Below are 14,714 nucleotides of genomic sequence, written 5' to 3'. Positions count from 1 at the left end.
CTGAAAAATGTCAGCTCCGTGGTACGACAAACCTCCCGAGGTCCAGTTCTATGACACGTTCCCACGGGGTCTTCATGTTTCATAAGCAATGTGTTCTGCGAATTGACCAACCACCTTCTTGCTTTCTTTTGAGATGCAAATTAATTTTGGAGATCACGTACAAACGGAAGAGCGTTGGCAGGCAATGAACACAGCAACCCGGGTACTGCAAGAGCCAACACCAAGACCATTGCTTATTCGGGGTCTGTGCCAGCAGGATGCTGTGAAAAAATACACTACATATTTAAAAGGTCTGAACAGATAAAGAGGCCAACCCCATTTTCTCCAAAAAACTCTAAGATGCAGTGAGAAGGATCTGACGATGAGGAGGTAGACTTTAGTGCCTGAAATATAATTTCAGGAAATAAAAGTTATCCTCAAGAGGCTCTCTGAAAAGCCGTCATTGTGCTGTCCTTTCTCAAATTCCATCAAGAGGGAATACCAGCCTGTCCGCTTTCCGCTTTGAGGCAGCTCCCGGCGATGTGGGCTAAGGCTTCTTTATGTGACTCAGAAGCTCTTCTTTCTCCATCCGGTACCCACTCTTCTTCCACTGCTCCCGCATCTGCTGCAGCAGAGCCCCGATCTCCTTCCCGGAGGACACGCCCGCTTTCCTGACGTCGTGGCCGCTCACGGGGAAGGGCGGGACGGACCACCGCTCCATCTCCGTCAGCAGCGCCCGCTCGCCTTGGTACTTCAGGAGCTCGCGCACTCGAGCCGGGGCGTCCGGTTCCCTGGACTGAGGGCCGAGCAAAAGGTGACTTTCGTCGTCCACTTGGGGTTTGCCCCTAAAACCTACATGCTAAGTAATCGCTACGAAATTTTCCATTAAAAAGAATTCAAACCCACCTAAGAATTCATATCGTTGCTATTTTTAATTTGGAAATTGTGGCTGGAACCCAGGGACATTCGACCTCTGGCCTATAACCCCACTCCTATTTTTTATTCTTTATTTTATTTTTTTTGTTTTTGGTGGTACTGGGGTTCCTGGAAGCCCTTCTACCTCCGGGCTACACTCCCAGACCTATTTTTTAACATTTTTATTTGGAAACAGGGTCTCCTAAGCCAGCGCGCGCGGCTGGCTTTGAACCCGCGCGATCCTCCTGTCTCCGCCTCCCAAGCGCGGGGATGACGAGCGTGCGCCACCACGCCCGGCTTTTTATTCTTTATTTTAAAACTACCACTATGTAGCAGGCTGGATCTAAAAATAAGTCATCTTTCTTACTGGCTGTAGAGTACTTTGTTCCAAGCCGTGCCTACATACTTACGTCTATGATGTAGTCTTGATAGGGCTTCAAGGGCTCTGGACTGTCTGTGGCTTTCAGTAAGTCTCTCCTACTTTTAACAAGAAACGAGGCCAGGTTTTTCTCTTCTTTAGAAATCTTCAACCTCAAATCCAATTTCGTGACGTCGTCCTGGACTTTAAACAACGAGGCCAAGAGAGTCATGGGCTTGGGAGAAGAGCCTTCGACGTTTTTACACACTTGGTTGAACTCGTCCAGGCTGGCACGAGCGGGTAAACCTGTAGACGAAAACACCCGACACTCACAACCTCGACCGATCAGCTTCATTGTATGGCACCGCCAGCTCGTGACAACTCGCCCCCTCTCACCCGTCCTCCCCGGTCCCTCTAGAAACCGGCACAAATCCCTAAATATATTTTCCCCCTCAGTGAGCTCCATCACGAAGTCAAGGGGAAGCGCTAATGTCAAATTCACACAAGACATTTTCGCCAAACTCCTGACCTACCACCGAAAGATCCTATAATCCACCCCTCCACGTTCATTAACTTGTTGGAAATAGACTCAAGTTTTGTACAATGTGACAAACCATAAAATTCCATTACTCATTGTATTAATTACAACTCTGATTAAAACATTTCCAAGAATAACTCTTCTAAAACTGTCTACACACACGAACCGCTGACTCAGCCTTTCCGTTACATAGGTATCGTTATTTGAGAACCCGCCTTTTCATCAGAAACGAATTCACGTGATAAACCTTCACGAAACTCCTGATGCACCTTATGAACGTGAGCTGTTCCCAGCCCAACTCCAAGCTTTATCTTGGGATATTTTATAAAAATGTTCCAATCCCCACCCCCGAAATTCTGAAGCTAAATGATTGTGTTTTTTTTTGGGGGGGTGGAGATGAAACCCAAGGATTTCTACCACCAACCTGAACCCCTCCCCGACCTTTTGAACTTGTAGTTTGAAACAGAGTCCCGCTGGTCTGCTGTGGCCGCCCTCCAACCTGCCGTCCTTCTGTCTCAATCTCGACAGACTTGAATCATACACAAGTGCCTCCAAACACGGCTCCTTATAAAACTTGCAACCAGATACTTCTTTGCCAAATACTGACGCTCACAACTTGCTCTCACCTATGTGTGGAGCCACGTCGAGGTCATAGATGAGGTGCACCAAATGATTCACGTGGCTGCCGACAAGAATTTTCTTCAATTCCACCCATATTCGCTCTCCGGAGATGCCCGCCAAGCCTTTCGCGTTCTCCGCGATGGCTTCCAAAGTCTCGGGGTCGTGCTCGCCGGGCTTCTCCACAATTCTGCCATAAAACCTGCCAGACAAAAACCGTCAGAGGACGTCATCTCTATATTCACAAACCACCAGTGTCACTATTTGGATTTACACCTCACGTAAACAAGGTAGTGATGTAAGAACGTGGTCACTAAGTAGGGGTTGCTGAGACTCTACAAGGGCTCTCCTCCCACTACACACACACGCACGCACGCACGCACGCACGCACGCTCGCTCCCTCCACAACGTAACAGTGGATGCTCACACTTGCCCTCTCTCCTCTTTAGACCAGGCCCAACATGGACTGACCCTGAAATATCTAAAAATGGTGAACAAATAAATACTCCTTCCTCTAAGCTAGGGAGGCAGTTCTGAATTGTAGGAATGAGAACACAGACCAAGACAACCAGAAACCTCCTTTTTAATGCCCTCCATCTACGTGGTTTAAAAAAAGTATGCCGACTTTATTACATCGAGAAAGACCTTAGAAGTCATCGGGTTAATTCTGCGCCTCCTTTTTCATTTCAAATGAGAAATTCAAGACCTACCAATCAGGTAACGATCAAGGTTAGGAAGAGCTACAGCCCAAGACCTCAGGAAAGACATCAAATGCCAATGTAAAGACTGCAGTGCAGTAACACGACAGCCTGACTCCCGGACACCGGCCGCTCTATGCACATTAATAGTGTGTATGAATAACTGCAAACATGACAACTTGGCTGCAGACAATGAAACGTATTACAAAAAACCTCAAATGGAAAGCCATCAAATGCCGCGATGCACCGCTCACGGCCTTAACACCCACCACTGATCCACACTAACACTAAAAGAAGGCCAGATCTTGATTTCTGTTCCATTTGGAAAGAGAAACAACAAATACTCCAACTTAGAGAAATAGCATTTATTCAAAAAATAGGTATGACCTCATATAAACTCAAATGATTCTCCCCTTTTGAAAAACGAGTATTATTAGACATAACTTGCCAGTTAGGACAGGTTATAAAACTTGACAACACCTGGGTGTGATGACACACACTTGTAATCCCAGTACCTGGGAGGCTGAGACAGGAGGACTTCAGGTTCACAAACAGCCTCAGCCACTTAGTGAGACCATTTCAGAATAAAGAATAAAAATTGGGGCTGGGGATTTAGCTCAGAAGCAGACGCCCCTGGGTTGAATTCATGGTATGGCAAAAAAGCTTTGGAGGCGATAGTTTAAAATTGACTAGACACGATGCTACACACCTAGCTTAGAAAGATGAATATGGGTTTGAGGCCAACCTCAGCAACGTAGCGAGACCTTATTTTAAAAAAATAAGGGCATAGCTTACACGTACAATGACTCTGGTTTCAAAGTCACTTCTAGGAAAATAATATAGACAAGAGAACCTACAGAATGGGGGACAATAATTGCCAACTAAACACCCGACAATGGGATAATATCGAAATGTATAGAAACACTATAAGAACTCACTACCAACACATAACCCAAGACACAAAATAAAGAACAGACCTAAAGAGAGCTCTCGCCAACGAAGATAAGCAAGAGCTCCTGGGTGTAAAAAACTGCTCACCAGCATTAGTCATCAGACAACACACGTCAAAACCACAAGCACTTCTCACTCCTCCAGTGTGGACGCTGTCAAACCGCACAAGAGGTAAAGAGTGCCGGGAACGTTGTATAGGATATTCTACCCACAAATATTTCTACAAAGAATATAAATGAACACAGCTACTGTGGGACGTACTGTGGCAGCTACTCTAAACACTGGGGAAGGATCTATCTACGTGATCGGGAATCCCACCCGCGGCTCTACACCCAAAGGAGAGAAAATCAACACATCACACGCACACCCGCACTCCCGCGTGTGCTATGCTGCTATTCAGAGGAGCCAAAAAGGAAACAGTCGGCCAGCTCACCAACAGAGAGAAAATGTGGCGGGTCTATACAGCGGCGTACTGCTCGAACGTGGAAAAGGATAAGACCCTGACATCTGGGGTACCAAAAACAGAACTGGAGGTTATTGTAATAATTGAAGGCAGGCAGGCACAGACACACAAGCCAAGTGGAACCCACCCCGTGGAATCTACAACAGCTGGACTCCCAGGGGTGAGGGCACAGGGTGCTCCCCGAGGGGTAGACAGGTGGCTGCGGGCACGGGAGGGACGGCCAATGGCAGGGCCGGGCGCTGCGTCACGATGAGGTAAGAATGGGAAGCCCGGGTGCTGCTGCGGAGTGGGCAGAGATGGCCACGCTGGACTATGCTCCCGAAAGCACAGGAAACACAGTTCAAAGACTTTCACCATCAAGAAATGAGACCCAACGGGGGACCAGACACCTTTAACCTGACAAACCTGATACAATATGTCCGTGTATAAAAACGTCACACAACCTCCTATAATATTCCGGTTTTGTTATATCAATTAAAAAGTAAAATGACTCCTACTGACAAAATCATCCGTGCATATCCTACTAGCAATGTTTTTTTATTTTTTTAATTGTTTTTGGCAGTACTGGGGTTGGAACCCAGGAACAGTCTACCTCTGAGCTATGCTTCAACCTATTTTTTATTCTTTATTTTAAAACAGGGTCTCACTGAGTTGCACAGGGCCTCACTAAGTAGCTGAGGCTGTCTGCAAACTCAGATCCTCCCATCTCAGCCTCCCAAGTACTGGGATTACAAGCGTGCGCCACCACGCCCGGCCTAGCGATGTTTTCTTTAAACACTGCAGCCTATCTTTTTACTTTTTTTTTTGACTCATCGCTTAATGAGATTTTCCTTCACTGACTTAATGTCATTTTTTGAGACCCTGGGGGCGTCCCCTGCCGCCTGAGACTAAGCACGACACGAGGGCAAAGACTCCGGTCACTCATTCCCAGCTAATGCCCCGCTCGGCCCCTAAGTACAGCTGCTACAATGAGATCCGTGAAGACACACACCACGCAATAAAAATAAAAGTGGACAGTTTAAAAGCTGTTAACCTTTCTTAATGGATAAGATCCTAGGGAATGCACTACCTATGTGCATACTTGGAAAATAAAACAAAATACCGACCCAAGTGCGCTCCCTCTCGTGAGTAACAGGCCGTGCCGTGGCGCTGGGGCCTTTGGGGCCGTCGTCCTCCCTGAACCCTCCCGCCGTAGGTGTGCGAGACTGTGACTGTGCTCCGGTGATATTAAAAACCGGGCAATTTCTTCTTCTGAAGAACTTGTAAAAATTCTTACCTGAAATATCTCAAAATTCGAAGATAATCTTCTTGTATTCTCTGTCTGGCTTCCCCAACAAATCTTACTTTCTTGTTTTTTAAGTCTGCATAACCATTGAAGTAATCAAACAAGGTGCCATCAAAACCTATTCAGAAAGAGTAGCAAAAGTCATTATGAACAACCAAGAATTTAAAAACAAAACAAAAATCTGCTAAAAACTACTACTACCAAACCTCTGCAAGGTTGAGTTATAACAGTGAAATGCCAGTAACAGTGTTCATCATATGTAACTACGAAACCGGAGACACGAAGACCAGGCCTCACAGAAGCTAAGGTAGCAAGATGGATGAGACCGGCTCGCGCTCCAATCCCACAAGAGTAACCGAAAAAACATACAATCCTGCAAATCCTGAAACTGTTCCAAGACAACAAAGGCACACGGCGCCAGAAAGAGATGACTAAACACTGCATTTAAAAAAAAAAAAAAAAAAAAACACGCCTTATTGCAAAATGCACCATCAAGCAGAAAAGCCAAAGCCCAGTAAAGAATGTTTGGGAAAAAATAAAAATCAGTGAGCCCACACGACACCAATAAAACTAGGTAACAAATTTCTTAAAACTCAATTCAACTTCTTGGGAGAATTTCCAAAATGCACGTCTTGTTTTGGAAAGACGGTGCCCTGACGAAATAGGTTAAGACGTGATCATCTCTCTCCACGTGAGTTACCCAGAAACATGGAGTTGATGGTGAGGTCCCTGCGCTCCGCATCTTTCTGCCAGTCCGTTGTGAATTCCACCTCGGCGTGTCTTCCGTCAGTGGTGACATCGATCCGCAGTGTAGTGATTTCAAAATTTTCTTCGTGAAGCTGAAATGAAATATTTACCTTGTTACCTTCTAGTATCACCAGATACGGTGTTAAAAAAATAGTCATGAAAACAAAGTCCTAGAACCCTAACCATTCATGACATCTGTCCCTTAAAACTCAACTGGCCAACGTGTACCTTCCAAGAGAAAAACAACATTCAAAGAAAGATCCCAAAATGGCAAATACAGGTTTTAAATGCGGTGATTACGCTGGGCGTGGTGGCGCACGCTTGTCATCCCCGCGCTTGGGAGGCGGAGACAGGAGGATCGCGCAGGTTCGAAGCCAGCCTCGCTGGCTTAAGAGACCCTGTTTCCAAATAAAAATATAAAATAGGTCTGGGAGTGTAGCCCAGACGTAGAAAGGCTTCTAGGAGCCCCAGTACCACCATAAACAAATAAATGAATGAATAAGTGAATAAAATAAATGCAGCGATTACACAAGGTGAATACCAACCTACAAAGACAGCAACTCCGACAAGTGGCGTGTTGGGCTGGAGAAGAAGCCTCACGGCAGTGTCCTGCGGCCTTCCAATGTCATGGCAAGCTACTCTTGGAATTCTAACAGCTACAGTCTGCAAAGAGCTGACTGTCGGTCTATGGACTATACACCATGAACCAAACGACCCATCAGAGATTAATTATCCGGAATCTCCTTTACTAGCGCTCACCGGGGAAGCTGATGACTCCTAAGACTCAGTGCTGGCAAAGAAACCACCTCCAGTTGGGAAAGTTAGCTAGCTTCAAAAGATGCACGAGCTGAGCCTTGGACAATGAGAACATAGATAAGCAAATGTGGGGGGGGGATCTAAAAAAAAAAAAAAAGATCCAACACAGTAGAAAAAGCAGAGCAGAGGTACAAGAGAAGGCAGACCCAACGAACAGACACTGCGAGGGTCACCAGAGAGGCTGCACGCCCAGCAGGAACGCAGGCTCGGCATTAGGAAGTGAAAGTCTCCTCCGGTACTGAGAAGCCGTCAAGGATTCCCCTGGACTGCGCACGTGCTCTGCTCTAGTCCTGGGCGATGTCCCAAATCCCACCCCTCAGGGCCTCGAGAGGCGAGTGTGACGACGGGAAGGGACGAGGAGGGCTTGCGACACTTGCCCCTGGGCTCAATCCCCGGTACCATCCCCATCACACACACACACTCACAAACTGTAGACATAAGAGGTAAATAGCAAACATTTTCAGCGTTACACAAACAACAATGCCATCAAGCAAAGGCCAGACTTCTCGCTCACCCTGGCAGTAATGGTTCCGTGCTTCTCTCCCTTGTTGTTAATCATGCGAATCCCTGCCGACTGAAACATCTCCTTCATCTGGGCGGGGGTGGCCGTGGTGGCGAAGTCCACATCTTGAGGCTTCACCCCGTTTAGTAAGTCCCTCACCGCACCTCCGGCTATTCTCAACTCATGGTTCTCTTTCTCAAATAGTTCTGTAAAGACAGAAAGAAGATTTTCATTTCAATGTGCTTTTCACAATCGACAAACTACCGGGTCCGCCGTCTACGAGACAGTACGGGGCACTAATTTGAGCCTCTCCATAGGAAAACAAGAATAATGTCCAGACATGGAAAACAGAATTGTTCTACATTCAAGTATATTTTGAACTAAGGCAAGCAGAAACTTAAAACTTTCTTGACCAGTGCAGAAAACAATTCAGAATTTCACAATGTTTCAGGGTCATCAATAGAAATCTAAATTATTACCAAAGGACAAAGCAAATAGTTTTGCTTTCTTTTTCATAGTTTATATGTATACTTTTTTGGGGGGGTACTGAGGACTGAACCCAGGGTCATTTCTACCTCTGAGCTACATCCCAGCCTTCTTTTGAAACAAAATTCACCAAGTAATTTTCACCAACAAGGTTCTCAGAGTGCCCCGCTACATCACTGAGGTTCACCGTGACCATGAGATCCTCCTGTCTCAGCCTCCCAAGTCCTGGGATTCCAGGCATACACCACTGCTAATGCTAAGTGTCTTTGTATTACCTGTGAACAGTTATCAAGACAGTATATTCAGGTACAAAACTATCATATATTTTATCACTTAGGATAAAAGGTATACCACAAATCTGACAAGAACTAACCAGCATATGTTTGAAACCAATTCCTATCTAAATTAAAAAAAAGAAAACATAGGAACACTGAAACTAACATCTCCAACTACAGACCTGACTCCTCATATATAGAAAAACTCAAAGTTCACTATAACATACCGCTGTCACCAAAGAACACCATAGAGAACCTACTGACACCCACAACTGCTCTGACCCTTTTTTATTAACACCTGATATTGTGACAAGCTGGCCCGCCGCTCACAACTAGACCCCGGTGTTCTATGAAGCAGACAATTTCACCAAACCTCAACATCAACCATGATTCTGTGACCATGACAGATCAAAACAACCATGTGATCATGCCTGAACGCTAACAAGATTTGCACATTATCGAAAACTCACCCCATCATAGTTGACTGAACGGCTGCTCCCTACGGGCTAAGCGGTTTTAATGGCTATAATCCAGGTAAACAGCAAGACACCCAAAGAGTGGAATCTCTGTCCAAAAAAAGGTCTTTGGGGACCTTTAGATGGAGGCCACTGGCACAGGCATTCAGCAACACTGAGATATCTACCACCCCTAAGAAAAACTCAAAACGCCCTCCGCCCTTTTCTCTTTTGTTATCCCCACACTAAACTGCACTCTGACATCAGACGGCACAAGAGTAGAACCCAAGCTCACCAGTCATGACTCATGAAAACACACACACACATACAAACAAAACAATTCACATTGCCAGCCATACAACCTTCGCATACTAAGAAAATATGCCTACTCAAGCTAGTACTAAGGCCACGGTGTATGGAAAGTGAAAATATTAGGTACACGGCACAAGAGAGTCAGGCTTCACACTGTAATCAATTTCTTCTCTCTTCTGACAATTTGGCGATAGTCCGGGATTCCTTGACTGGGATAATCTACAACAAATGTGATGAAATGGTCACTAAAAGCCAGACTTTGGCGGAGCACCTGTGATCCCAGGACTTGGGAAAATAACACAAGAAGATTGTAGATTCAGAGTCATCCTCACGCCGGGCGTGGTGGCGCACGCTTGTCATCCCAGTACTCGGGAGGCTGAGACAGGAGGATCGCGCAGGTTCGAAGCCAGCCTCAGCTACTTGGTGAGGCTGTCAGCAACTTGGTGAGACTCTATTTCAAAATAATAATAATTAAAAAAAAATAGGTCTGGGAGTATAGCCTGAAGGTAAAAGCCTCTGGGTTCCATCCCCAGCAATACACACCCTCGGTTTGAACCCCAGAACCCATCAATTTCTCTCTCTCTCTCACAAACACACACACACAAAAGATAAAATGTTGAGTACAGAACATCAGCCGACCTGGGCTTTGCCATCTCCACAGCCTCCCAGTCTCTCACCTGTCAGACTCTTCAATCCTTGTGTGAAAAGGGACTGGAATTCCGGAGACTGCAACTTCATGGTAAATAGACGCCGCTTCAAGATGTACAGCCGGCTCCAGCTCACCACGGACCCGTGCCGAGGATACAGGCGCCGCAGCATCTGGAGTCACCAGCCGCTCAACTACAAGGCAGACACGGATGCACACCGATGAAGATTCAAAACAACAGGTTAAAATACCATTGACTGACTGCGAGAAATGCATTGCCTATCCAGACGAAAACCGCTAAAAGGTAACACGGGCAGCTACCCACTGCTAGGGTCCTAAAGCACAGGGCTCTGCTCGCCTTCCACGGCTCCGATCCGTGCCTGATGGCAAACCGGACTCGGTTAGCACCCAAGGACCGCGGAGTTGCGAATAGCCCAGAGCCCGGGGGAACAGCTGCCCTCCAAGACCACGTGGGCCGGCCCGAGAGGAAACATCCTCCTTCCCTGCCGACCCGAGCCCGACGTTTATGACTCAAGCTATTTCCTCGGAGCTAAAACCTGGCCTTTCGCCGGGCGTGGTGGCGCACGCCTGTAATCCCCGCGCTTGGGAGGCGGAGGCAGGAGGATCGCGCAGGTTCGAAGCCAGCCGCGCGCTGGCTTAGGAGACCCTGTTTCTAAATTTAAAAAATATATAAAATAGGTCTGGGAGTGTAGCCCGGAGGTGGAAGGGCTTCCAGGAACCCCAGTACCACCAAAAAAAAAAATTATATATATAATAATAAATAAAACCTGGCCTTTCCCCAGGACCTGGCCCTGCGGCCTGCCCTTTCCTCGTTCTCTCCCCCCACCCCGCTGTCCCCTGGTGCTGAACGCGCGCCATGGCTGGCCGGACAGGGACAGGGCCGCGACCTCCAGGCTGGGCCCTTCCCCTCGGCACAGACTAAACTTCCCGCCGCTCCTCGCTCCCGCCTCTGCTCAGGGCCCGGCCCGCGTCCTACTTAATGTCGTCCGGCATCTGGACGGTGCGCGCTTCGGTCCCCGCCGCGGGCGCCTGTGGCCCCTGCCGGCCTCGGCCTCGCCGCTCAGAGCACTTCCGGGATGGACGGCGCGCGCGTGATGACGTTGAGGGCGCGCGACGGCCAGCGGCCAATGGGAGCCGAGGCCGGAAGTGGGCGTGGCCTGTCCGAGGCCGGGGAGACGCGGGGCTGTTCCTCAGGATGCTGACGGCGCAGCTGCGGCTGCCAGATGCTGCCCAAGCGCCAGAAGGAACCGGGCGCCGGGGTGCGCGCCGGGAACCCCGGGACTGGGGAGGCCAGCCTCGGCAACCCAGTGAGGCCCTCAGCGACTCGGTGAGACAAAAAATAAAATAAAATAAAATAAAATAAAATAAAATAAAATAAAATAAAATAGGAGCAGGGGAGGGGGAGGCCAGCCTCGGCAACCCAGTGAGGCCCTCGGCGACTCGGTGAGACAAAAATAAAATAAAATAAAATAAAATAAAATAAAATAAAATAGGAGCAGGGGAGGGGAGGCAGCCGCTGGCAGCGAGGACAAGCGTCCGCGTGGACCGAAGCGCGGAAGATACAGAAGCCGACTACCTTAAGCAGACAGCACGGTGACTTAATCTGAAATAATAATCAGGACTTTCTCAAGAGAAACGTCTTGCCCATGATCACCAAATCAAATATTCAGTCCCAGTGAAACACTCACAATTTGTTTCTTTTAAACTAGTTATTATAAAAAAAAATATTAAAACCAGATATTGGTGATGCCTACCTGTGATCCCAGAAAACTGGAGAAGGCTGAGACAGGAAGATCGCAGGTTCGGGACCAACCCCAGAAACATCGCAAGACTCTTCAGCAACTTAACAAGATCCTATTTCAAAAAACAGAAAGAAAAAAATAAAAAACCAGGAGAGCCTTGGAGTATAGCTCAGCGGTAGAATGTCTTTGGGTTAAATGGTATGTCATTGTAGGGTGTGTGTGTAGGGGATTACTAGAAATTGAACCCCATCTCTAAGCCACACCCCCATCCTTTTCTTATTTTTTGGAAACAAGATCTTAATAAGTTGCGATGTTACTGAGGCTGTCCTTGAACCTGAGCGCCTCCTGTCTTGGCCTCCTCAAATACTGGGCTTACACACCTGTACCACCATGCCTGGTTTTACAGTTTTCTAAATAACAACTTGGTATTCCTACCTCGGTATGGGATAAAAAAAAAAAAAAAAAGTTCACATGCCAGGCGTGGTGGCGCAGGCTTGTAATCCCAGTACTTGGGAGGCTGAGACAGGAGGATCATGGTTCCAGGCCAGCCTCTGCTACTTAGTGAGGCCCTCTGCAACTCAATGAGACCCCGTTTCAAAATAACAAAAAAAAATAGGGCTGGGGGTGTAGCTCAGAAGTACAATGCCCCTGGTTTCTACCCCAGTACCCCCCCATAAATTTTTATTTTAAAAAGAATAAAAACAGTTGGATACATAGATACACAAGGCCAAAAAGTAAAACATTGCTCCCACTGCGGCAGAAGGGCCCATCGGTCCGGTCCTTGGCTGCCCCCTAGTGGCCAGGTCCACTCACAGCCTCCCGGTCAGCGAGGGGGCCTGGCCCGCCTTCCAGGTGCAGCAACTGTGGGCCTCCTCCTCTGACACGTCTCCTACCGCCATGGAAAGAATGTACTCTGGGGAGCAGCTGATCCCGAATATTGGCAGGTACTTGGCATAAACCCGAGCCCACGCTGTGATCCGCGGTCCAGCCAGAGGCGGGCCGGACCCCAGTCAAAACTAAACACCCCCATGACAAAAAAAAAAAATCTTTTATGATCTACCACCCCCCAAAATACTTCTAATATTTTATCACAGAAATAAATACCTCTTATAATTTACCACTGAAATAAATAACCTCATCCATTTGTCACCAAATAAATACCTCTTATAATTGACCACTGAAGCCGGGCATAGTGGCGCACGCTTGTCATCCCTGCGCTTGGGAGGCGGAGACAGGAGGATGGCGCAGGTTCGAAGCCAGCGCTGGCTTAGGAGACCCTGTTTCCAAATAAAAATGTAAAAATAGGTCTGGGAGTGTAGCCCGGAGGGAGAAGGGCTTCCAGGAACCCCAGTACCACCACCACCACCACTAATAATAATAATAAATAATAATAATAACAACAAATATTTATAAAATAAATAATAATATTTATAAAATAATAAATAAATAAAATAATAAATAAATAAATAAATATAAAATAATTATTATTTACCACTGAAATAAATATCTCATAATTTACCACCGAAATAACCTCTTATATTTACCGCCAAAATAAATACCTCTTATAATTTACCACTCAAATACATACCCCTTATAACTTACAACGGAAACAAATACCTCTCATAATTTAACACAAAAATAGATACCTCTTGCTGGGCGTGGTGGCCACGCTTGTCATCCCCGCACTTGGGAGGCGGAGACAGGAGGATGGCGCAGGTTCGAGGCCAGCCGCGCGCGCTGGCTTAGGAGACCCTGTTTCCAAAAATGAAAATGTAAAAATAGGTCTGGGAGTGTAGCCCAGAGGTAGAAGGGCTTCCAGGAACCCCAGTACCACCAAAAACAAAACAAAAAAAAATAGATACCTCTTATAATTCACCATTAAAATAACCTCTTACAATTTGCCACCAAAATAGCCTCATAATTTATTACCAAAATAACGTCTTATAATTGACCACCAAAATAAATAACCTCATAATTTACCACCAAAATAAATAACCTGTTATAATTAACCACCAAAATAAATACCCTCATAATTTCCCACCAAAATAAGTACCTCTTATAATTTGCCAACACATAAAATACCCCTTTATAATTGACTACTTACAACCTTCTGAGGCTTTATCTTGTAGCAATGGCTAACTAATACACCTACCACTTAGAGATCATCTCTTTTCTCCTATCCGTCTTATTGTGTGATCATAAACAAAATTATTAACTTTACTTAACAAATTTTGTCAGTGCCTTGTTAGTACGCCTGTGACCTCAGTTCTTGGGAGGCTGAAGTAAGAGAATCACAGGTTTGAGGCCAGCCTCAAGAACTTAAGTCCCTCTGATACTTAGTGACCCTATTTCAAAAGAAATAAAAACAGAGATGGAGGTACAGCTCAGAGGCACAGTGCCCCTGGGTTCCATCCCCAGTACCCAACCCAAACATAAACAAAAACAACACCCTTCATAAAAACAACACTTCTTCATAACTACGCTCCCTCTTTTTTTAGGAGTGTCTGCGGCTTGCACCCAGGGGCGTTCTACCTCTGAGCTACACCCCTTCTATTTTTTATTTTGAAAGAGGGTCTCACTAAGTTGCGGTGGGCCTCACTAAGTTACCGAGGCGGGCCTCGAACCTGCGACCTTCCTGCCTCGGCCTCCCAAGTACTGAAATCATGAGCACGCCGCCCCCACCTGGCTAAAGACCCCTTTTAATATCCACATATTTCAACCTTAATACTTTTTCTCTTAACCATTCTTAGATAACTTTTTTTTTTTTTTGTATAAACCGTGATCTCCGTTGCCCGTATCTCACCACAATGGGTTCTGACTCATTTTGGTAGCTTTTGGGGGCAGAGGGGCCAATTAATCTTGATTTCTAGGTTATTATGGTTAGATTTCCCTCTATGCTATCTGAAT

At 46.5% G+C, this 14,714-nt stretch overlaps 1 protein-coding gene across 1 annotated transcript; it reads right to left on the bottom strand.

Annotated features, from left to right (window-relative positions):
- Positions 1-526: 526 nt before the first annotated feature.
- Positions 527-10,217, bottom strand: LOC308278426 (CCA tRNA nucleotidyltransferase 1, mitochondrial; the record flags this gene model as incomplete). Its single annotated transcript, XM_080718187.1, has 7 exons — positions 527-775; positions 1,305-1,558; positions 2,417-2,610; positions 5,797-5,923; positions 6,506-6,644; positions 7,883-8,076; positions 10,076-10,217. 7 exons carry the CDS (start codon positions 10,215-10,217, stop codon positions 527-529), a joined length of 1,299 nt encoding a protein of 432 aa, XP_080574313.1.
- Positions 10,218-14,714: the final 4,497 nt, after the last annotated feature.

This window comes from Muscardinus avellanarius (genome assembly GCF_963383645.1).
Source record: "Muscardinus avellanarius genome assembly, chromosome: 22".
Taxonomy (NCBI): Eukaryota; Metazoa; Chordata; class Mammalia; order Rodentia; family Gliridae; genus Muscardinus; species Muscardinus avellanarius.
Note: the sequence above shows the minus strand (reverse complement) of the source record. Positions and strands in the feature narration are given on the sequence as shown.